Source organism: Sander vitreus, chromosome 18 (assembly GCF_031162955.1).
Source record: "Sander vitreus isolate 19-12246 chromosome 18, sanVit1, whole genome shotgun sequence".
Classification (NCBI taxonomy): Eukaryota; Metazoa; Chordata; class Actinopteri; order Perciformes; family Percidae; genus Sander; species Sander vitreus.
Window position 1 is genome coordinate 5,550,627 of NC_135872.1, and position 26,031 is coordinate 5,576,657.

General features: G+C 41.2%; 1 protein-coding gene across 1 annotated transcript in view; it reads right to left on the minus strand.

Annotated features, from left to right (window-relative positions):
• Window positions 1-8,986: 8,986 nt before the first annotated feature.
• The window catches only part of ncoa1 (nuclear receptor coactivator 1), a 40,193-nt gene continuing 23,148 nt past the window's right edge, over window positions 8,987-26,031 (minus strand). Inside the window, 17 exon segments of the mRNA XM_078275199.1 lie at window positions 8,987-10,008; window positions 10,920-11,109; window positions 12,422-12,590; window positions 13,003-13,444; window positions 14,483-14,584; window positions 15,224-15,544; window positions 16,460-16,628; window positions 16,930-17,044; window positions 18,031-18,210; window positions 18,671-19,040; window positions 20,254-20,493; window positions 20,805-21,431; window positions 21,433-21,784; window positions 21,873-22,020; window positions 23,842-23,982; window positions 24,398-24,490; window positions 25,749-25,928. Coding sequence (XP_078131325.1) covers window positions 9,829-10,008; window positions 10,920-11,109; window positions 12,422-12,590; window positions 13,003-13,444; window positions 14,483-14,584; window positions 15,224-15,544; window positions 16,460-16,628; window positions 16,930-17,044; window positions 18,031-18,210; window positions 18,671-19,040; window positions 20,254-20,493; window positions 20,805-21,431; window positions 21,433-21,784; window positions 21,873-22,020; window positions 23,842-23,982; window positions 24,398-24,490; window positions 25,749-25,928 — 4,019 coding nt within the window. The 3' untranslated portion in view covers window positions 8,987-9,828.

Here is a 26,031-nt window from a genome sequence, read left to right on the forward strand (position 1 = left end):
GACGTTTTCAAGGTGTAGTGCAGGGAAATATGATCCGCCGTGAGCACGGTGTCTTTTATTTTGAAAGTTAACCGGATGTTTTATTTTCTTTCTGTGCTCGACTTCCTGTCCCGCACAATCTGCCGTGTGCTGAATTGCTGCGGAGCTCTCAGGCATCCGTCAAAAATAGAAGCTCTGCGTATCTGCTCCGGAGGGCTGCGGATCGCCAGGGCTGGGACGGAGTCGGAACGCAGCCGTTCCGCAGTCGGTGAAAATACACACATTGACTTTAATGGAAACATATTGACTACGCCGCCATTCTGGAGCGGATCCGCAGCCGTTCTGCAGTTGGTGGAAATTGGGGGTTAGAGAGAGTAGAAAAACTGTTGAAACCGGAGCATTCAGAAGAATTGGAAATCTGAACGTTTTAGCTCACAGGGAATTCTCTGAAATACATTTGCCTTATTATTTGAATGTTTTGGCCACGTTTAACATGAAAATCCAATATATAGATATGACAGGAAATACGGAAAAGCATAATAGCTCCTTTTTAAACAGTTGATTCAGTGAGTCACGTAAAGTCCAAAATAAACAACACCGTTATCAGCAAACTTGTTGACGTCAACAGGTTAATAAAGAACATACAGGGACAACATACTGCATTTCAAATGGTGCTTTATTGCAATGTGTTGCATTCCCACATTCATAGATGTTATAGATTTGTTAGTCAAAGCATCATTTCGTCAAGGTTGGCATCCTCACCTTGGAAAAAAAAAAAAAAAAAAAGCAGAGGGATCAAATGCACGAGGTGTTTGTGTTTTGAGTGTAGTAGAGAAGTGTGTGTGTGTGTGTAAACTTGAGCAGCCACCAACATATGAATGAGCAAACCTCCAAATTTAGACTTCCAGTAGATGCAAAAAAAGAGTTTTTGTAAATTTATCAAACAAAAAGGTTGTTTGTTTGTCTATCAGCCTACAGGGCTCTCACTCCCTGCAGGGACTGGACCCGGCCTGAGACTGATTGTCTACAACATTCCAAAGAAAAGGTAGATTTCTTTATATTCACGTTGCACACCTGAACAGGGGAGTTGGGGGGTTTTAAAAGAGACAGAGAGAGAAAAAGAGAAAATATAACATGCATAAAATTCTCCCAGATGAACACTGTCACTCATATTGTCTTGTAATAGCTGCTCCGATGCCTCTTTTAAAAACAAACTTTACATGAGTGTAATATACAAAACTGGACAAAAATGAGTAAAATGTATAATATATATTTATATATATATATATATATACATATATATATATTTATTTATATTAATTTGTACAAGGGAGAAAGTGGAACCTTGGTCATTTTTTCTCAAATTCTCCAGAGAAAGCATTACCGCCCCCAGAAAACAACACAAAGTGGTGAGTTAATAACAAGCCGTCTTTTAAAGTCTCTGAACCATATCCACCTCACCCCCGATACGACAACACTTACAATACTTAACTGATGCTGTTAACATAGAGTAGACATTAGTTTTGAACACCTGCATCAGGAATGAGTGGGAGTTAAAAGGACTATGGAGAGTCTTAGCGGTGCACAAATACCAGTTTGGACCAATGACAAGTGAGAATGCTATATATTTTTGACTCGCTTCAGAAAAAAAGACAAAAGCTTGTCAAACTGTATCCTTTAATTTATGGAATTGAAGTCATGCGCCAATTTTTTTTGCTATGAATTTCCATGACACTAAACATGATTACCTACATCAGACAGCCAAATTCCGCACCAAATTTTGACCCAATCCTGCATCAAATATTGTAAAGATTTCGCAACATATATTTGCCCAATCCTGCACAAAATATTGACACAGTCCTATACCAGATATTGTCCAAATTTCGCACTAGATATTGGCTCAATCCTGCACCAAATACTGGCCAAATCCTGCACCAAATATTGTCAAAATTTTGCACCAGATATTTGCCCAATCCTGCACAAAATATTGACAGTCCTGTACCAGATATTGGCCCAATCCTGCACCAGATATTGTCCAAATTTTGCACCAAATGCTGGTATCATAAGCACACCACAACATATTCCACATTAGGCAGCACGGAAGTGTGACAAGACAAGCAAAACAGAGAAGACAAGCAACACGGTTAGTGTGTTGTCATTTATGTCAGTGCACAATTGTTGCTAGATAGCAGAGGTTAAGTCTCACACAGCCAGACTTTTACGAACAAAAAGCAAGTGTCCACCTTGGTTTAAGGAAAAACACGTTCAAAGCTGCGGCAAAGTGACTGCCGAGCGGCGGCGACAGCTACAGAGCTAAGTGTTGACGGTTGTTGAAACTGTGTTGTGAGCAGGAATGTTCTGAGAGTTCAAGCTGGAGGTTTTTTAACAGTTTGCCAGGCGTCGGCTGACAGCGCAGAGAGGAGGGGAGGGGGGGTGTCACCTGAAGAAGATTGGCATAGTATTTATACTGAGGATCAGTTGGTGTAGACAGAAAGAGACAGAGAGACATTACAAAGAAGGTCAAGTGAGTACAATTTCTAGTCGTCGTTTGGATAATGGGTATCCACTACAGTCAAGCTCTTCATAAAGAACCTGAGCTATTCATTAATTTTCTTGGTACATTCAGGGGACTTATTCTATCTCCAAATACTGATCTGATTGAGACAGTTTCTGATGGCCTTTTCACTCCCAAGTAAATCTGATATAAAGTGCAAAATTAGATTGTATTTGCAAATTCCTGGAATAATTTGATTAATCTACGTGTGTAAAAAAGTCATTTAAAATACAGTAAACTTTTTTTTTATAAAGTTGAAAAAAGGTTTTAAAAAAAACCCCTGGGTTAACAAGGTTATTATTGTTAAACAGCAAAGGAGCAATCTTCACCGCAGAAAGTATATACACGAGGCACCTTAAGTTTGGTATAAAGTATTCAGTTAATGGAGAAACAAAAACAAAAAAACACCTTTCTTTTTCCAAGAAAGAGATTCAAAGCCGAGAGAGGTCATCAGATATCAACTAAATTCACTAGACTAACTGAAGGGGCTTTTTTTTTTTTTATCGTTTGTGTAAAGTAACTATGAATGATTTAGTGTTGCTCCAGTGTTAATTCTACACACCCAAGTCAATGTTAGGAAATGCTTGTATCAGTAAGGTGCATAGCTATTGGTTGCAATGTTTTCTTTTCTTCCTGTAAACGAGTGATAGCACTTCAGGCACAAAAAAGACCTCATTGGCAAAGTTGAGACGTCTCCAAAGTGACCCGGGCCACTTTAAAAGGACAGATTGTGAACGAGCGAAGGAAAGACGAACACGCAAATCAAACAGCAGCAGAATGTTGACGTGTGAGAAACCCAAATGAATTAAAAAAAAATTAAAAAAAAGGGGCCGCTACATTGTATCTTGTCCAGTGATGATGAGGTTTTTGCATATGATATCCATCAAACATCTTGAAGCTTTGGTCATTTACTATTGACAAATGCAACAACAACAAAAAGGCTACATCAGTCAGACAGTTAGAAGAAAAATCTAAGAAACAGCCCACTCATATACACACAACAACCAGGCAATGCTTCTCCATAAAACCAAGGCTCCACTCTCCCAGATCTGCTTAAACTTTTGACAACAGAGAAAATTAAATAATATGGCCTTTTTTTTTTTTTTTTTTTTTAAATTAACCCGTACAAAAAGCCAGTCCACACTGTTTCTCTCTCAGTAAAATCACATTCAGCAGTCGCTAAACCATTCTCTGGCATAGTTATCTGAAACACCCACAGGTACTGTGCAGGGTCTAAAGAGTAAAAAGAAGAAAATAATCAAACCAGGACATCTTCCACTTTTCCATCTTAGAGAACACCAGATATACAGTATTAATCACTTGCACACAAACATACGCACTCACTGATAGTCATATACATACATACGTCAGAAAAATAAAAAAGTAGAAAATCAAAACATAAAATCAAAACATGACGGAGGCGAGTAGTTTTTTTTCTTTTCGTTTTGTTTTTTACCACAAACTCGGAGCACTACTTTTTTTGTTGATTCTGAACAAATACATATTCACATTTCTCTGTTATATACATAATGTTAACATCTTGAAACCAATGTTATAAAAGAACCTTGTACCTGTTAATTGTAGTGAGGAAGGAGGGACTGTCGCTTTCCATTGAATGGCTGGTTCATAAAAAAAAAAAAAAGTACATTGGTTGTATTTGGCATCTTTTGATAAGCTGACAGTTGCTGTTTCTGCAGTTAACAGAGTTGTAGAGGAAACCGTTTCCATAGGAATGCCTACTCCACGCAGAAAAGTGAAAGAAAGGAGAAAGGGGGAGGGGTATCAATACTGTACGTGTGATATCATCTGAGCAGATGAACAAGAGGAGGCTGAGACTGCCAGAATCCTTCCAAAAAAAATTTAAATAATAATACATTCTTCCACTTTGTGCAGCTTCGGTCTCTTCTGAGTGTTTTACATCGATCAAACAGTGGCGCAGGAGTGTCTGTCTGGTGAATTCACACTGTGAGTAACATGATCCGGACATTTTCACGAAAACATAAGAAGGCAACATGGATGAGGTTTTGGTTGCTCAAGAAGCTCGACATCCAACTGCAAATTTCTGAGCTTCCTCGTTCCCTGACTTTCTCTTTCTTTGTGAACAAGCGCTGCCTCGTAAGTGCAAAATAATAAAAAAATGGACAAGAATCTAAGTGCAGGCAATCAAAAAGCCTCACAGTCTCTACAGATTTCTGCTTTAACTTAAATGCATTGATGGCTTTGTGGCAGTTCTCGACCTTAAAAGGTGCAGTAGGTAAGACTTATCAAACTAACTTTCTGTCATATTTGCTGAAACTGACCCTATGTTCCAGTAGAACTACAAGAAGCAGGTCATTTAAAAAATATCTGGCTCCTCTGGCACCACCTACAGCCTGCAGTGTGATTTGCAAAAATCCACCGCTCCTGTTCAGATGCACCAATCAGGGTCGAGGGGGGGTGTCTAACTGCGTGTCAATCACTGCTCAGGCACACTGGGACTGAGAAGTTGTTGATGTTCAAATTTTTTGGCTAAATCCTGCATCTTCGCAATCCTACCTACAGCACCTTTAACTCTCTCCTTGCTTTTGGAGTCTGCCTCCTACTCCTGAAAAGGAGGTACAAGTGCAACATCATCAGAGACCAAAAGTGAAATGGAAACCCCATCTAAAAACTGACAATCTGGGTTGGAGGAGGGTTAACTTGTATAAAGTAAACTGCAGGTAGGGTAAAAGTTTACTACTGCATTACTGCTACTGTTTTTTCTGTTTTTTTTGGGGGTGTCCACAATGCCAAGTGTAGAAATGGAAAAGTCTCAGTTTGGAGGTAGAGGGAAAGTTTGAATCTGAGACACATACAAAAACCCGCAGGTCGACGTGGAGGTCAAAGGAAAGAGCAGCACAAATCTTAAAAAATGATCAGCTGATGGTTATCTCAGGGAAGCTGGAGTCAGAGGATTTAATGCTTTTCTCTGTTTTATATCATTTTAATTTGGCTCTGGGAAACTGTGGACTTTTCCTTTAACTACTTTTCAGATATTTTACAGAAATAACCAACAGATTAACCGATGATATGAATTGTTGGCTGCAGCACTTAATCTTTAAATAATTCATATTGTCTTTTTGTTTCTTGTTAACTTAAGTGCTTGGTAGCCTGTATTGTTGAATCAAAACGATGTAACATTTCCAGAAGGTTAAACGTTAAGCAGGTAAAGCCGAAAAAACATTTACTTGATTTTTCTGATCAAACAGGCTGCTCACAGTGTGAAAACATGGTCAAAAGGAAAGATTATCAGATAGACGCACTGTCTGATAAAACAATGAGGTAATAAAAAGATGTTCTACTGATGGTTTCTAATAAATATACACACAGAAAAATAGAAAAAAATAAAATAAAAACACATCTCAGAAAGTCTCTCTAAATCCAGAGGGCAGAGTTTCCTGCGTTTAGATAAGGATTAAAGATGGCGACTGCTCCTGGGCCTCTGTTTGGATAAACAGTGCGTGGATCTGCACATGAACGTGTCCAAATACACACCTTCCAGCTGAGCACAAAGTGGTTCTCACATCGACAACATCGGAGGAGTTGGTGGGTGGAATGTTGACCTTGCATACTATCCCTCAATATCTGTTGCATACAGTAAAGTATCTCTGTAAAAAGAAAATATATAATAATTTAAAAACACAGTACACAGGAAAGCCCTATTCCACTGAAGTAGCATCCGACTGTAATGTTGTTGTGAGTTAATGATGAGTTAAGTAGTTGCATTTACAGAAGGGTTGATGAATAGTCCTAATATCTGGATGTGAGGGCTGCGCCCCCCCCAAAATACGCGTTATTATGGATCCCACGCAACTTCTAGGCAAGTCCCGCCACACAGCCCGATTGGTTGGGGTTAGACAATGACCTTGAGTAGTTAAAGTGCCCATGTTATGAAAAAAAATCACTTTTTCTGGGATTTGGGGTGTTATTTTGTGTCTCTGGTGCTTCTACACGCATATAAACTTGAAAAAAAAAAAAACATTCATGCTGTTTTGATTGAGATACGGTTTCTGAATGTGTCCTGCCTTCAGTCTCCGGGTGAGCTGTTTAAAATCGGCACGGCTTTTTACGTCACTAGCCGAAACGAGGTGGCTAACCGTAGCATGCTAGCTCGTTCTGAATGGCAAAACACTGCTACAACACACACTAGTTGACCATAATCTACAAAAGAACTACTTACATGTCCCTGTTCTGCAGGTATTCCACGCAAAGTTGGAAGTGCGCCCTCGTTTAGAAGTCTCCCAGCTAATCCTGCCTTGTACTACTGAAGTTGTAGAAACAAACAGCTAGCTAGCTGATGTAATCCTTACCTAGCTACTGCACAGTGCGACTGCCAACAAAGATGTTACAGCAGTGAGGTGTCTCACTCTGTATGTGCAGTACAACAAAAATATGGTGTTTTTTGAACCTATTCTGGTACAACCTCAAAATACAATTATGAACCTGAAAATGAGCATAATATGGCCACTTTAAGGTTAGGATAGCCGACTAGTCAAGGGAAAGGACCTGAACAAATCGGGTTCTGTTACCTTGAGTAAGCATGGACGCCTGACCAATAGTAGCGTGTGAATGCTATTGAAAGGCGGGTCTTACCTAGAAGTTGCGTGGGTTCCATAATAACGCCACAAAAACACCTCACAACAGATTCCACCACTGTCTCCAAGTTTCCATGACACAAGGAAGATTTAAAAAAGAAAAAGAAAAAAAGAGAAGAGAAACAATGACCCAAGAACAAGGTTAAGTCCAATCAGGGAACGTCTGACATTGAGCTGGAGTAGAGACGTGGCAGATTTGACAGAAGAAGACCTTTGTGGTCGTTACAAATCACCGCATGTTCCCGAATGAAATCATTCATGTGTACAAAAGGGCTCAAGAGACTGACACAAAATGTGTGGGACTTGAGTTCTTATAACATCCTACACTTCAAACCTTTGGGTATAGCGTGTCAGATACTTCTTACGCCCAATATCCAGATCATAACTGTATCTTTACATTAATTTAGTCATGGAAAGAATATTTAGAGGCAACGTCTCGGCAGGGCTTTTTCCTTTTTTCTAACTTCCAGGTAAAGTGTGCATGTCTTTTTTTTTCTGATTTAACAGAGGTCTGTCATCGCTGAGAGAGAAAGTGTCTGACTTAGCAACAGTAGTCAACAGAAAACTGTGTGTGTGTTTACCCAGCGGAGCAAAGTTTTCATCAGAGAAAGGTGGAGGGAGAAGAGGGTTGAATCCCAAAAAAAAAAAAAGGAACACTGATTTTTGGCGACTCAACCCATCCTGTTTTGATTCAATTTCATGACAGCTTCAAATGAATTATCCATCACATCTTTGTTAGGAACTTCTATTACTAAAGCCTCTACTTAAATGTCAATATATAGGAACAATACCCCAAAATCGCTGTTTGCTGCGACAACGGGCACATAAGGTGATGCGGCTCAGTACCGTTAGCATCGCCAATGTTCACGTCATCCCAGCAAAGAACACGGTTTGAGGTATTATTCTTCTTGTTTTTTTTGTTTTTATACAATGGTTACAAACACATGTACTGTCGGAAAAGTTGTCTTGAAAGTATAAGAGGATATAAGCAAGAGAAGTAGTTCCCTGGTTACCACAAGAGAAAAGCGAAGCAATCAAACCCAGTTTTTTTTCTTTTCTTCGGAAAGTAGTGTAGCTTCTTGTAGCGCTGAATGGGATGCCGAAGGGAGCGTAGCTATATTTCATGATCAATTGCTTCAGAAAATTTTCTTTTCACATTTCAGAAGATGGAATAACCTCCTCCTCCACTGCAACATGTAGGGGGGGTTACAATATCATGATGCCAAGAGTAATCTCAAAAAACCATGAGCTGACATTATTACAATTTTTAAAAATGGACCGAACCAACCTGGATCGAATCACATTATACATAGTTTTGCTGTTCTGAGTAATCAATTAATTACACTTATTTTTTGTTTGTTAAAGGAAAGCAGTTACAAGAGAAGAGTGAGCTCATCCCCAAGTCTCTCTACTGTACAATACTAAGCACCTGCATGGTGCACATGGCAAACAACACTGATAGGCCGAGAGATAACACAAAAGATACAGAGAGAGAGAGAGAGAGAGAGAGAGAGAGAGAGAGAGAGAGAGAGAGAGAGAGAGAGAGAGAGAGAGAGAGAGAGAGAACCCAACAGGGTTCTGTATTCACAGCTGCTGAGGTGATGGGTGAAATGTGACAGACATACAGTTAAATAATCATAACAGTCTCTTATGAAGACACGTTAAGTTCCAAACTGAGCAGCATTCCGTCTGTCTCCCAGCCATCCATCCATCCATCAATCAATCCATCCAATCCATTCTGGCTGTTGTCAAAGCTTGTTCTGATGATCATGAAGATGATGATGATGATAATGATGATGACGGTGAGAGCAGAAGATTTTAAACAAAACAATTCAACCACGAAGACGTAATAGATTAATATGTAGAAGAAGAAGAAGAAGAAGAAGAAGCAGAGCTTGGGAAAAACTCAAACTTCCACCAGGCACTGTAGCTGATAGAGAGAGACAGTCACAGAACCAGCTGATACTGCGCTTCTATCACACAATGCCACCGAGGTCTGAAACCTTAACATTCCCACATCGCTGAGAGACAGGTAGAGAAAAAAAAATAAAAATAAAAAAAAATAAAAAGCCAGAGGTGCTGCTGTGTGGGATACTCCCACACTTAAAATGATGAGCTCAGCTGTAAGCTGCAACTCATGCTCCCAAGATGCACTGCTGCTGCGACGGCCTGACAGAAACCGTCCCATCACAAAAACAAAACGGAGGAAACAAAAGAGAGGCCGGCCCTGATTTGACAGTGACGACAACTTGGCAAATCTACAATGATGTCGCAGCTGTTTATTCTTGGGTCAGGAAGCAGGAAGTAGGTCACCAAGGAATGAGCAGCAAGACAACACTGCCTTTAATAGGCTGAGGCAGACAGACAGGTTGTCAGACAGATTAGACAGGCAGGTTTAAATACACTGCTGCTCCTTCTGACTTGAGTCTTTTCTTAAAAGTACTGGGCGTCTAAAACAACCAGCCCCCCGGAATCCCCGCGCGCACAGAAGTGGTCAGGCTGTGTAGCTCCACCGACAGCCGGACCTCTCTGAGCCTACTCCGCGGTCGTCCAAACATCCATCCTTCCATCCAAAAGGTGAGACAGAGACAGCAATGGGTCCGGTGCACCGACCTCCGAGGAGGAGGCGTAGAAGTGAGAAGTAGAGGGAGTAGGAGAGCTGAAGGGGAGTTGCGAGAGTTGTCACTCGGTGAGCAGCTGCTGGAGGAGGCTCTTCTGCTGGGCCTGGTTGTTCTGGGAGCCCTGCGCTCCGGGGCCCTTCTGGGAGGCCGTGGCTCCGATGGAGCCCTGGTTCAGGTAGGAGTCACTGCCAACCAGGTTCACTGTGCACTGCACGTCCGCGAACACCTGAACCTGCTGCACCTGCAGAAACAGAAGCAACAATGAGAGACATTTAACGGCTGAAAAATGTCAGTGCTTTCTGGTGAACAAACTATGTAACGCTGTTTTTTTTTGTTTTTTTTACCCAAACATATATTCAAGTCTATAATTTCTGTACTGCATTTTACTACTAGATATACTAATATATCTGTCATCATGCTGATGTATTGGTTACCTTTGTTTTATTTGAGACTGGGTATCTGCAGGTTTCAAAAACTAAAACTTGTAACAACAAATATTTGGGTTTGTTTTTAGTAAAACTTCTCTCTATCTTTACTGCTAAATGGTCATTGCAGGAGAACTTCTTAAAATGTTCTAGTTTTATATTGATCTTATATACACAACAAAGTCAAAAGATGAACCCCACCACTGGTGGTCTTCACAACTGTGAGTGCTGATCAATAACCGAATAGTGGGTGAATTCATACTATAATGTTGTAAAATTAAAGTATATTTATCTGAATTTCTGTACTGCAATTTACTACTAGATATACAAATATATCTGTCATATGCCAATAATATAGGTCACGCTGATGTATTGGTTACCTTTGTTTCAAAAACTAAACTTGTAACAACAAATCAAATCTGCTAAAAACCAGCCAGTCCTTCACAATTACATAAGGTAGTGACAGTATGGACAGCAAAAAAAAAAGAAGGTTTTAGTGACATAATATCCAATTTGTGCTATCATATTGCACATAAATAAAATCCTGTATTAATTTGACATTCCGAATCTAAATTGTGTAACACACCCCGCATTACACACAATTATCTTTACTAAACAAGCAACAGATGCCGCCACGATGACGTCATTTCCAATAATGGATGGACAGAAAACACCAGACAGCAACCCATCAAGACAATCAAAGTCCTGGAGCTTCACAGTCACTAACCTGCTGGTCGCTGCACACTGAACCGACGTTACTGAGGTTACTGTTGCTCATGCCAACCGGCTGCCCCATGTGAGGTAATGAGCTGACACTAGCCGAGCCCCCGGCCATGGCGACGGTGATGCTCATGTTGTTGTAAACCCCCTGCTGGCCAAAAGCCAGCCCTGCACTCTGTCCTGACTGACTGAACAGGCTGCAGGAAACAGACAAAAAAAGATGGCATATTACACATGAGGTAGGGCTGAACCATTAAACGTTTTTTTATAAATGGAAATTGAGAAAGAATGTGATTGGCTAATCGTGGAGACCACGATTAACTGAATGTTTGGTGTAACATTTGGTTTAACATTTTTTATTCCTCTTTTTATAATATTTACTGATAATTGTTTAAGATAAATGCTGGAATAATGTTACATATCACAGATTGTTTACAGAAATGTCCTATTTTCAGTGGGTTTTTCATTTATTTTGTATTCCTTTATTTAACATGATGGTAGACGGTGCAAAATGTAGATGCTGCTATTAAACTGAGGCATATCAGAAATGTCTGTTTACAGTAAAGCACTGATATTTTTTATTAGAATTGTTTTTGTATTATTAGAACTTTTGTGATAAATGTTCTGTGTTTGATTGTTCAATGTTCCATGCTTAGTGAAAGAAAAACACAAATTGCTGGCAATTCATATCCATGTTCTCATCCTTGCATAAGAATTAAGAGCATGATGGTGTCTTATGTTATAATGCTCCATGAAATGTTGTATCTGTTACACAGTGAATATTGAACTTTAGCGAAACGTTTTTTTTTTCTTTTCCCATTTGCGTAGCAAATCCCCAAAGCATTCAGCCCTAACATGAGGACATGTGAAAGTGTGTCACTTTAACAATCATAATCATTTAATAAACTCACAACAAGTGATTTTTCTTTTTACTTAATGTAATATTTGCATAAGCGTTACAAAATGGGTTATTATAGTAAACTAAAACAACAGAAAAACTAAAACTAAACTGAAACTAATTGCCAGGTTAAAAATAAATAAATAATAAAAATGAACATAAATCATTTTAGTTTTTTTTTAGCAATAATATAGCACCACTGGATAAAAAGAGACAGCATGGATTTCCATCAACACTCATTACATTGAACCACAGAAATTGAACGGACTTGACATGAGATGGCGCTGTGCCGTAATTGCTTTACATCTGGACACTGAAATAGAGCAAAGATTAAAAATCAGAGATCATGGCTATTCTCCAACCGTGTATTTTGTATGTATATGTAGCTACATACTTCTGAGACATTATGCCTGGCCTTAACAAAAACAAACTAATACTACTGTAAAACTAAATATATAAAAACTAAAACCAAACCTTTCTGAAAAACTGAAACTAAACTAAAACTAGCAAACACACTCTGAAATTCAAAAGTCAACACTAAAACAAAACAAAAACTAATTGAAAATTCTAAACTATTATGATCTTGGTTACAACTGTGTACTCTTCCTAACCTGTTGCTGCCCATGCCTGTCTGTTGCCAGCTCTTCATTTCTGGTGACTGGTAGCCAGGGGGAGGGGCCTGCTGAAGCAGAGGACTCTGGGAGGTGGAGCTTTGAGGTGACAACAACGGGCTGGTCGGGCTCATCTCAGACGGGAAAGATGGGTCTTGCTGGGCGATAGCTTTAAAAGACGAAAAGTAGAAAAGTCAAACAAATAACTTATTTTTTTAGCAAATTATGACAAAAGGTGCAATGCGGGATTATAGACTAAGACACAACTGGCTATTTGGGCTTGTTTTTAGTAAAACTTCTCTCTATCTTTGCTTCTAAATGGTCATTGCAGGAGAACTTCTTACAATGTTCTAGTTTTATATTGATCTTATACACACAACAAAGTCAAAAGATGAACCCCACCACTGGTGGTCTTCACAACTGTGAGTGCTGATCAATAACCGAATAGTGGGTGAATTCATATTACAATGTTGTATGATTAAAGTATAATTATCTACAATAAAGAGTGTTAAAACAAACACATTAATTTGATATGAAAATGGATTCTCGGTCTGTGGTGGAGCCAGTTTGCTTAAACGCACCAGTTCCTCCAAACTGCTGAAACAGGCCCTGCTGCAATGAGGAGTTCACGGTGCTGCCGAACTGGCCCTGCACGCTGCCCATCAGCGCCTGGTTATTCAGGGGAACTCTGCCGGGCAGTTTGTTGTCCAGAGGGCTCCCGCTCATGGGGCCAAATTGACTTGGTGAGGTAGGGGATTTTCCCGTCAACGGGGGGTACCCTTGTGGAAAGTTGAACTGCTGTGGCTGTGGTTGCTGTTGCTGCTGCTGCTGTTGTTGAGGCGTTGTTGTGGGACCTTTTGGGACCCTGGCAGTTCCGATGGGCCCTACAGCTCCGGTCGGGGCCCCTGCCATGTTCTGTCTCATCAGCATGACTTTCTGCTGGAAAAGCTGGCGCTGGCGGTGCTGGATGCTGAAGAGTTCCCTCTGTCGCTGGGCCAGCATCTGGGCATTCAGCGGAGGCTGCTGAGAGATATGATGTAAAAAAAGAGCATGTTACAGAGCAAATATTTAAGTTAAAGGTGCAGTAAGCAATGCTGCACAAAGATTGATATTTGAACTCAACAGCCAAACAAATACAACCCCCCCTTCAGAAGCTCCACCCCCCAGATTCACGGACAGATAACTACTGGCCGGCCGGCACATTCACATGCTGCCCCCAATGTGTATTGGATTAACATCACTTACTATACCTTTAATGTACATGTTTCAGAGAGCCACATTTAAATGGAACTGCCTTAAAGCCAACACCAATGTATCACCAATTTGGCAACAGCGTTAAAGCGGAAAGATGTAACAAGAAAGTAATGCAATACATGCAAACACGTATCTTTAATAATTTAATTGATCTAATGATACAAAAAACTAGGTTATTCGAGGTTGTACATTTACAGTACAAAAATTACAACGCTTAGTTGCTTACTGCCTTTAAATTGAGCTATTTTCTCCTTCTAACTGAAACTGCATTAACTGCTTTTTGGCTACTTGGGGCAGCGGAACAAGATGTAAACGCAACATTGAAATCTTTTCAATATTATATTTTTTTTAATCTTTCGAGTTGATAGGGTGAACTGTTAGCAAAAAAAAAAAAATCACTGCACATCCAGCAGATCCGGAGCAACAACCAGCATTCATTTGGAGATGGTTTCTGGCCACCCGATGTCATAAATAAGTCATAAATATTTACTCTCTTAGCTCTGTTTTTAGGCCCTTATGACTCCTTAGGGAAATATCGGCCTTAGCTACTAAATGCTCCACTTAGTTCATCAGCTAGTCGCTTACTTGAAGCTTTTTTCTTTAACTGAAAACACATGCTGCTGCTGGAATTGACACAAATGACAGCGGTGAACCAAAACATCAAAATTGCAGCCTGTAAAAAACCAAAACAGCAAGCCAATGAAATGTACGTAAACAAATCATTTTGGTAGTCTTTCCGCCTCTGTGGGCAAACAGCAGCGGGAGGTCAGGGTGAGCCGAGCTTCAGTTGCTGCCACCGTGACTCACCTGTGAGGGCATTTGAGGTTGTTGAACCCCTTGACGAATCCCTATGTTCACATGCTGGGCGCCTCCAGGAAACGGATTCATGCCCGCCATCCTGTTCTGGAGCTGAGACAGAGAGGCAAAGAAAGAGACAAAATAAGCAGAGGTCAGACATGATAATAGAGTGAAGATAGGGCAGGATTTATTAAGAAAGAAGAAATAAACCAGATCATCATTATTGGAGACAGAAAAGAAGACAGCGAGGGAGATGAGTTGAATATTTGTGACGATGAAGGAGAAGAAAGGGGCGAGTTCTGTTGAGAGGTTTTCAACTAAAATTCAGAATCTGAAATCAGAAGATTTGTTAGGATACGGATACAGAAAATTACAAGTAAATACTTTGTTCTATTAATTACACCTTTGAAACGTTTGTCGTTGATAGTCAGCAGACAGGAGTAAAGTGTGGATGGTAAAGCACTGAGAGCACATAAAGTGTGAAAATAACTCAAAGGTGTTACTTTCTTTCACTCGTTTATGAATTGTAGATTGCTGTTGTAATAGCAGCCCTTGAATAGTGTGAATAAATTACACCTAATAAGAAATATGTCTCACTGCACACTTGTGACTGTACACATTACAGAAATAGTTCACCCTGACAGTGATGTTGTAAAGGCATCACATCCAGCAAGATCTTACCGCCCAAGTGGAATATAGTCTGAAATGAAATACAATAATAAAGAAAAACCACCACCTCTGTGTCCTCACCTGCTGTGGGCCCTGCAGCCTCTGCTGCAGCTGCAGGCGCAGTTGGTTGGGTGGCAGCCTGAGCTGAGGGCCAATCCCCTGTGGTCGCGTCATGCCTGGCCTCAGCCCGATGCCCGTCGTCCCGCCGGGGAAAGTCCCCCGGAGGGCTCCAAACCCAAGACCCTGTGTCCCCACCACTGTGGCCAGCTCTGGAGGAAACTGAGCTTGTGGAGCTGGTGTAAACTGGGAAAGGTAGGTGGGAAGTTTAGGGTCCATGGAACCTGGCGTGGCAGTGGGCTGCTGGGTTAGGAAGTTTGGGGGCAAAGGTTCAAAACAGCCACCCTGGGAAGAGGCAGACAAAAATAGGATAGATATTAATGATGTGTTTAATTTTTATACATAAAAATGACATCTGAAAACAAGAAAACAACCTTTTGCTACATTCAGAATGCTGATTTTTAATTATTTTTTTTTTTTTATTATGTTGCTTCCATTTAAATGTGATGTACAGACTGTCTGACTGCCCCCTCCTTCCCTGGCTGTCTCTCTGTTTGTTACAATAAACACAATGAAGCCGAAGAGCCAGTGACCAGATTCCATACTGTTTACATGTTTACTATTTCTTCTCTTTACTTATATTTATTTGTTTATCTTTTTTGCCCTATCCCTTGCTGCTGTAACATTTCCCCGTTGTGGGATTAATAAGGAATTTTGAATCTTGAATTCTGAACAGGTTATATTCTGAGGCTAAGATAAAGTTGGAAATATGTGGTTAGAACAGCAGAACTGGAGTCAAGCTGTGTAAAAACACCTCCTGTTTTACTTGAAAGCAGTCCAGCAGGGCTTTTGCCAAATGCAGCTTAATGATGATTCACCGATCTTAAAATTAAATATGTAGAGCCTTTCCTAACTGCTCACTACACTCTTTATACATTGTGCACATCCGCTGCCCAGCTCTCTTAAGTATTACAATCTTTGGTAACACTTTACTTGAAGGTATCTACATAAGAGTGACAGTTAGGGTTTATGTGTCATGACACTGTCATGAACACATGACACTGTCATGACACATGAACCCTAACTTTAACCCTAACTTGACATGACAAAAACCGAATGACACTGTCTGACAGAAGCGTTATGTCATACACGTTTATGACTTGTTTAGAATGTTTATGACACGTTCATGACAGCGTCATGTCACTCTTATGTAGATACCTTCAAGTAAAGTGTAACCCAATCTTTTAATCACACACTTACCTGCACCAGTTTGTCAATACCCAGAGCCTTATCCAGCTCGGCCAGTTCACTCTCATCAGTCCCACTGAGGAAGGAGACCAGCTGCTCTAACAGAGCTTTCTCATCGTTCCGGCCCTCGGGTGTGGTCGGAGGGCCCAGCACTTCATCCAGAGAACATGGCACACACTGCCTGCTCACACAGAGAAATGCTGCACATTATCATCTGCAACACACTGGAGTGTCAGGGGGTATTATCCCACAATTTCAGAGTAGAAAAATGATAGTTAAATGACGATATATTGAGTATTGAGCAGGGCTGAGTAGGGAGATGAGATGATGAGATTTACTCCTTGGGTACTGAAATTGGGTATTGAATGACGAGGCATTTTTCGATACTCAATACTTTAGAGGCAATTCGGTCGGTGCCTAAAATGTATTGAATTCGGTACCCAGCCCTAGTATTGTAGTATACTGAGTACAGTAATGCTTACTCTTGCGGTGATGCCAAGGGAGCTTGTAAAGGTGTTCCAAGACCATCAAAGGACAAGGTGTCAGACAGAGCCAGAGGCTGGAACTGGGAGTCTCCCACGTCCATCTTAGATAGGCCTTCAAAACACATTTTAACACCGTTTTATTACAATTAACACTGAAGAAAAAGAAATACATTGACACTGAATTTGGACTCAGACTAATTTGATTCAACAATATAATTACAGTCATGCACAGTATGCACACTTTGCTATATTCAGTGGTGTAATGTAACTAAGTACATTTACTCAAGTCATGTACTTAAGTACAAATTTCAGGTACTTTACTTGAGTCTTTTCTTTTCAGGCTACTTTCTACTTTCTACTCCACTACATTTATCTGACAGCTTTAGTTACTAGTTACTTTGCAAATTAAGATTTTTGCACACAAAACACATGTAGTTTATAAAATACGACGTTTTATTAGAAATTAAACTACCCAACAATGTATAGGCCTACAAGTGAAGCTGACATGATTAGACGACTTTAAAGTTAAACAGCTCTTTCGGGATTGAGTACTTTTACTTTTAATACATTAAGTACATTTTCCTGATGATACTTACATACTTTTACTTAAGTAATATTTTCAATGCAGGACTTTTACTTGTAACATAATATTTTTTACAGTGTGGTATTTAGTACTTTCACTTAAGTAAAGGATCGAAATACTTCCACCATTGACTATATTTAAACAAAAATTTAACATAATCTCAAAATCTTTTGATACCGATTTTGTACCTCAATTCATTGATGCAGCATTGTGCTGCTCTATTCTACAGCATACTGCAAAGCTATATCACTTTTGAGCTCCTACATGTAACAAAATACAGTCTCACCACACCCAATAGTGATATTGAGTATGGTCATTTATGTAAGGGTATTGAAACTTTTAACCTATAGAGGTCAGCTCAACAATGCTTTACTGCTACAGAAGATTTAGTGTCAAGTTACCACAAAACAGGGTTCCCACGGTCGTCATGAGATCATTTTACCGGGACATCTTAAGCACATTTTCAATGGCTAACTGCAACCGTTAAGGTGTGTGTATTATGTTTTCTAGCATACCAGTGCTTGAACTGAATGGGTTAATGTCTGCCTCTGGAAAGGGGACGCTGTCCTGGGGGGTCTGGAAGATGTCTCCCTGTCCCTGGTTCTGTGTCTGGTTTGGAGTGGGGGGACTGCAGAAATCAAAGGATGACTGACTCTGGAGGCTGCAGCCGGATGTCGGGCCGCCATCAGCGAGTCCTGGGAAACAAGCACGAGCGCATAGAAACTCATTTAAAAACAACCTAATGCACAAACCTTTACCGTTTTAATATTGATACACAGACTCAAGACTGTTAGACTTCAGTGTTAAGCTTTCCTGGTTCCATGTGCGGTCTGGTGATGCTGCAATGTCTCCCAAAAGCCACCAGGGGGCACACAGACTAACAATGTGTAAGTGAATAAATAAATGAATGAATAATTAAATAAATAGAGAGCGCTCTGGATCACACTACTATACTGGATACTACCACTGATAATAATAATAATAATAATAATAATAAAACAATTATTTAAGAAAATAACTTTTCTTTTTTTTTTTACATGAATTATTGTTAATTACAGACACTAAAGAAACAAAAATATGTATTTTTTTTTTTACAAACACTCAGCAGTTTGATTTACATATATACACCCCCCCCCCGCTAGGTTGAAACTATACCTCTGTTCGGAGTGCCGGGAGGCTCTCTCTTCACATTGACGTTGCGGGGAGTGCCAGCCTCGCCGGGCTGGAGCTGAGTGGGTGACTGCAGTTTGAGCTGGGGGGAAGGGGAGTGGAGCTTGGGTGACGGCGATTGCAACTGGGAAAGGGACTGCGGCTGGGACAGGGGGGACTGGAGCTGAGGAAGCGGGGACTGGAGCTGAGGCAGGGAGCACTGGAGCTGAGCTGGGGGCTGCGAGGCTGGAGAGTGGAGTTGGGGGCCCCCTCCAGGGGTTGTTGAATCCTCGCTGCCGTGTTTGACCTCACCCGGACCTCTCAGGCCAGGCAGGAGCTGGGTGAGAGGATCCATGTCAACAGGGCCACCAGAGATCTGAGGGCGTGAAATGGAGAGCGGAGCAGAAACAAACGAAAAAAGGGATAGAGATGAGAAAAAAGACAGAATGGAAGAATGAACGGTTTAATGGTGTGAAAGAGTAATATATTTAAGAATAATGGGCGGCAGAAAAGAGGGGGCAGCCGATCAGTGACAGAGAGATGGGGAGAGACAAAAGGTCAAAGGACAGTGAGCTTCAAAGGCTGCAGCTGGTAGCTGAGCCTGCGATGGAGACAAAGTCCAAGAAAATAAACATTCAACGTGATTTACAATGGCTGTAAGGAAACAATGCCGGAGCAAAGCTCAATAGAGCAAAATTCCTGAGTGTGAAAAGTGCTTAATTGTATTCTTTCTCACAGAGCGCCGGTGTGCATTTGAAAGCAACAGTGTCAGCCCTGAAGGAGGACGCTCATTTAAATTATTAGGCCATTAAACAGGCATGTGATTGGCAAAGGTCCAAAACAAAGGAAAATATATGGAGCATCCGCACTCACGCCACGCACAAAATACCACCGCGCCCTGATCATAAACCACTCTCATTTATGGAATTGTTTTTTTGTGCATTTAACTGGTTGAACTTGCGAGAAGCAATCATTCTACCTCACTAGCACCGAACAGAGGGCTAAATATTAGGCTTTTTCATGTTTGTGGAGGGTAACTTCAACAAAATGTGAAGGTTTTGGACTTAAAACTGTGAAATTTCACATCATTTTGGACCATTATTATTACAATTATAGATAACGGCCCAAAATGTTGTACTGCTTTTGCAGGACGTAAACACTGTATCAATAAGTTCCAGCACCCTTGCCGTGCCTATAGGCCGTATAACGGCAGGGAAAACCCTGCCAGGCGGTTTTGTAAAAGCCTTGAATCATCCGTCGCTCAGAACAACAGCAGCTGAAGTTAAGTGATTATCAACAGATTTTTGATTTCCCCACAGGGGTCTTTGTTATGGGCGTGTGCTGGGTTGTACTATCAAAACAATCCGATTGGCTGGAGAGTTTGATAGTTCGCGGATAGAAGCCATCACAAATAAGAATGAATAGCAGGTAGGAAGTAATAGTTTGTGTTGATTAGTTATGTTTACTGTACAATTAGCCTTGTCTACATGACTATTGCAAACACAAGCTGATTGTACCAGGATAATTGTTCAAATATTAGGACTAGTTTGAGTTATTACAGATCACCACTACATTGACAGCAACTGTACCGTGGAGTCTCGGCTGTCCCTGCGGCTATCCCTGCGGCTGTCTCTGCAGTTCTCTCCGACGGGGCTTGATTTGGGGCTGATGCAAGCCGAGCTGCTGCAAACTCCTGCAGGTTTGGATGCACCTCCTGCTGCAACGGTAGAGCCCGTACAGGCTGCTCCCTCCACGCTGGCTCTCTTCTCCACTTTTACCCTAACCGTCTGCAGGGTGAGAGCAGATGGAGGTGGAAGGTCCCCCAAGTCCTTTAAAAACAAATTACATTTCCATTAGTATTTTCCATGGCGTCTTGGCTCAAGAGAACAAATAATAGGGAGTTTACAGTGCGGACTTCAATGCTTGTGTATTATTTATTAGGGATGTACATAATGATTCACATTGATCAAGGTCAAGTTTTGTGCCATGAAAAGATTTTCATAATTCAAAAAAAAAACTCAAATAAACATTGATACATTTGTGGATTTCTTAATAATAAAAAAAAGTAACGAGTGCTAAATACATACAAATGAAATGCATCAAAAACTAAAGGCATGTAAAGGGCCTGTTTAATGGTCACCTTTTCGTCTGTGTCCAGGAGAAAACGGAGTAGTTGATGGTCCTGTGGCTCTCTGGAGCTGGACTTGGGAGGTGACGCGTTAAGAGCTGGACTGGCAGGCAGCTCCCTCTTGATCTCAACATCGTGTTTGTTTAGTCCTTCCTCGGTGGTGGTGGAGCCGTCGTTGGGACTGGTGTCCTGAAGCAGCCGGTGCAGGATCTTATGCCGTTCTGTTAGGGTGCTGTGAGAGGCAGGGCACTGAGGGACAGGAGGAGGGTTTGGTGGAAGAGGTGATGAGGTGCACTGGATTCTGTTGTTGTTGGATTCAACTCCCGTCCCATTGCTATCCAGGAGCTGATTAAGTCTGGGGTTACCCAGCTGTGAGGCAGAAGGAAGGGGGGCTTTAACAGAGTCCTCTCCCCGTCCTTCTCCTCCCTCTGGCGGTTTCGCAGATGGAGGCCGAGTGGAGGAGCCGGTGGGTGTACTGGCTTGTCTCTGTAGTACAGGAGAGGACAGGGAGAAGGACCCTGTTGACCCACTGCTGGCGCCGCTATTACCATCGCCACCAGACTGCTGCCTGCTGAGGCTGCCTCCACTACTCAGCTCCCCTGCTGGGGAATGGAGGCCTGGTGTGGAAGGAGAGAAAGGGGTTCCCCGGTACCCGAGGGCTTCCCCCTAACCCAGGACTGGCCCGTGGCATCCTGGGTGACATAAAAGAGGTAGGGGTGGCTGTGAGTGGGCTGTTCAAAGGAGAGGGGCTGTTGACCTGCTGGGGAAAGGTCCGATTGGGCGTCAGGTAGCCTGTGGGTGTGGCTGGATTATGTCCGTGGGGGGAGGTGTTGGTGTTGTTGGGGTGAAGGCCCGAGGTGGCAAGGCCGGCGCCTTGGGTCCAGTTGCTGCTGGGAGGAAGGGAAGGGGAGCGGGAGGGAGTTTGGGCAAGGCTGCCAAGGGTCGGAAGGCTGGGGTTAGTGTTTTCCTGAGAGCTAGAAGTGTTGTGTTCCCTGGAGAAAAAAAGGAGGAACAAAAAAAAAAGATGACTGAAACCTGAGGAGACCATGTGGCCGAGCAGAAAGTTTGGAATGATCGTACCTGTCAATAGTGTGAATGCCCATAATGAAGGGCTGTACGTCAGGGTTGGGGGGGCAGCAGAACTTGCAGCGGGTTTGAGCGCTGAGCGGGGTGCCGTCACTTAACGCGAAATGGTACAACGGGCTGATAGCGGTGCCATGGGTCATCACTGATGGGGATACCCACACACACCCACACCCACACACACACACAGCACAAGAAAAAAAGAGGCAAACACAGGGTTCAGACTTTGGTCTCATCTCTTGTTTGTTTCCTTTCCCAGATGTATCCAGGCTTATAGAGCTCTGACTCCCCAGAAGGCCTAAATGATACTTTTGCATCGAGGTGTTTGCAGCAGCTGCAAGTAATTTCAGTATTGGGATAATTCAATACTGGTCTGTCCCTTAAACCTAATTAGGGCTGCAACTAACGATAACTTTCATTGTCAATTAATCTGTGTGTCATTTTCTCGATAATCTATTAGTTGTAAAATGTCCGAAAATGGTGAAAAATGTCTATCAGTGTTCTCCAAGTCCAAGATGACGTCCTCAAATGTCTTTGTTTTGTCCACAACTCAAAGATATTCTGTTTACTGTCACAGAGGAGTGAAGAAACTAGAACGTATTCACATTTAAGAAGCTGGAATCAGAGTTTTTTTTTTTTTTTTTACATTTTCTATAAAAACAAAATGACTCAAACAGATCAATTGATTTTCAAAATAGTTTGCAATAAATGTAATGGTTGACAACTAATCGATTAATCTTAGCCGCTCAAAACCTTATAACTATATACATTTATTTTATACATGGTAATTATGTTTTTTATTCTCTTACAATCACCTTGTAATGCAGACAAAACAGTTTGCAATTGAAACAGCTTACCTAGACAAGGTCATTTTTCCAGCAATACAGAGAGACAAACAAATGTGTCGGAAAACAAGATAGTCCTTCGATGCTTCTCTACGGCTCTACCACACTGCTCAACTTTGGTTTGGATTAACTGGATCCATATCTGACATGATGTCAACATGTAAAAACTTTAGAAAACTGGATTTTGATACCAACTTCTAGACCTAGAAGATATCAGATCGATTTCAAGATGTGGTGGACAGATTGATGATACTGTCCTGGTTTTAGCAGTTGGATTATGACTGTACTGAAAGAATTGGTCGAATAATCTGTTACTTAATAGACACATTTAAAATGTTCTGTTACGGTATTTATTGTTTATTCTTATTCATGTTCAATTAGTTTTGTTGTTTACGTATGCACCAAATACCAACGCAAATTCCACGTAAGTGGTAACTAACTGTGGCAGTAAACTAGGGCTGTCGCAAATGATTATTTAGCATATTACTCTAAAGATTTTTGAACGGAACTTCATCACTGGAGTAATATGCAGTTTAGATAATCACTGGCAAATGTATTTTTGTCTGTCTCTGTCAATTATGATCCCCTTTCTTCTGCTTGCCTTTACAATGTTTACACATCTCCTGCGCATATGAAAAGTTATGGAAATGTAGTATGCAATTCGATCTATTTAATGCAGGGCTGCACGATATGACGAAAATATCCAATTGGGATTATTTTGACTGATATTGCAATTGCGATATGATTCACGATATTGGAGGGAATGATCATTTTTGTATTGTTATACTCATTTTGATTGAAAAGTATTTAAAAATAAAGAAATTAAAATGATTATAGTGCGATTTTTGCGAGGATCTGTACCAAACAAAGATTTTTTTCTTTAGTCTATAGGAAATGATTTGTAGGCCGGGACGTCTCTGCAGCACCACAATACTTCATTCAGAATGGTTTGACACATATTTGGCCTTTAACAAATATTGTATGTATTGTAATTGCGATTAATTGTGCAGCCCTATTTTAATGGTATGGAAGTAGTGCTGAATGTGTGGTAACCACGACATAGCTGGCCGAGAGCGTATCAATGATTTCTGGAAGTTGAACACTCAATTGCGGCTACTCACCCTCATGCAGCAGCTTCTTGGCGTGGGAGGGCTCTTTGCCCTGCGGCTGAAAGAAAGCGTAGATGCACTTCCTGACCAGGTCCTCCCAGCCAGGCCGGCCTGTCGCCCGCAAAGCACTAGTTTCTATGGAGATGATCTTCCCTGGAGGAGAGCACCACACACACACACACACACACACACACACACACACACACATATTTCAACATCGGCAGTAGCCTCCATACACGAAAAAGTTGTTTTTTGAGTTGGAACTTTTCCTAAAATGCTCTTAAGTCCAGCATTTATTTTCTCTAACTAAATTCTTTTACGACTTTTCAGTCCAACGACATAAATACATATTATTGATACAACATGATAAAAGACATGTTTAAAGTATGATAAGAGTATCTGTAAATGATGCTACTTTCCTGTAATGTACAGATATGGAGTATACCTCTCAAAAGTCCATCGTATTCCAGGAATCCTGACTATTATATTATACCTGTGAGTATGTGTGTGTGTGTGTGTGTGTGTGTGTGTGTGTGTGTGTGTGTGTGTGTGTGTGTGTGTGTGTTACCTGTAGGGTCCTGCTTCGTAATGAAAGACTCAGTGCTCAAAGGCTGGGCGCGAGGTATCCGACAGGCAATACAGATCAGGCAGCTCTGCAGGTCTGAAGAAAGAAAGGAAATGAGCGGTGAGTTTTGTGTGTCAGTGTGAGTGTGTGTGGTGTGGTGTGGTGTGGTGTGTGTGTGTGTGTGTGTGTGTGTGTGTGTGTGTGTGTGTGTGTGTGTCGGGTACTGTAAGCCACAGAAAACCAAAGGTATTGGGGACAAAGGGAAACAAAAAAAGAAAGAATAGATGTGCCTGTCAAAACTGTAATGGAAAGATATATTTATATTTTTCTAATATCCCTCTCAGATACACACAGTTGGTAAGAAATACATGACAACCTGTCAAAACTCAAAAATCTGATCATCATTTTGGCTTCTCTGTATAAATGACAAGTTGTAACAGCCGATCAAAGCTTGGAAATGTGTCAAGTGAGCTGTCAATCGTAACTCTGATGCAGACAACAGATGTTGGGGCTTAAAATCGACACAAAAACTAGAAAGACGTAGGATTAGGGTTTAGCTAACCCTAACCCTGTGAGTACAATTCTACAATCCACAAGAGCCAGTTCTTATCAAAATGACTAAAAGCAGGCAGCAGTTCAACAGCAAAGTAAATCTGCAATGCATCACTCAGTTTTATCAAGGCCATTGTACCAACGACTCCAAGAAAATATAAAAATGTCCTGCAAGAATCTGGTCACTGTCCAACTGGTCAGACAGTGGAAGCTGTGATAGTGGAACATTGCAACATCGTTTGAACACTATTCAAAACTTTCACTCAGTAAAAAGATGGAAAAAAGGAAAAGCACGCACTTTGCTCTTGCTATAGCATCACCATTTGTTAAAGAATAATAAATGGTGAGGGATTTTTCTCCCCCCAAGTGTGTGATAATTTCCACCGCACCGGCACAGAAGAATAGTTGGATGTGCGCATTGTGTCTTCGAAACGTTTACTCAGTAAAAAGAAAAAGACATCTGCACGACAAGTATTTTTGAACTATTTATCACCCTCTTAAAGTATACTTGTGCGTCCTCCGGTATACAAAAACAAGTGTCATAAATATTTGTATCTTTTGTGGTATAAGTATACAGCATTTATACCACAAATCTAATAAAAAAAAAGAAAAAAAGAAGAAAGGCGTTCACAGAAATAAAGACTAAATAAAGGTGAACAAACTTTATAGATACATTGTATTTTAACCAGATTTCCTTGTATAAATCTTCTGTATTGATATTGGTTTTAACAACTGTACAATCTATTGACTGAGTGCACTCGTGTGTGTGTGTGTGTGTGTGTGTGTGTGTGTGTGTGTGTACCATCTCCCTCCTCCTGCATGGTCCGTGGTTGGGACACGGTGAAACACTGCATGATCTCATATTGCTGCCGAGCCTCCGGATTTTCGGAGTCCATCTCATCCGGTGGCCTTTTCAGCATGCGACAGTTGAAGGTGTGGCTGTTCCTTCTGCCAGGTTCCTGTGGCCACGGCACGCCGTTTACTGGACAGAGAGGAACATAAACAGAGTTTAGTTTGTCCTGCAATATGCATCCCTGCCAGAGGCGTTATTATGGATCCCACGCAACTTCTAGGCAAGTCCCGCC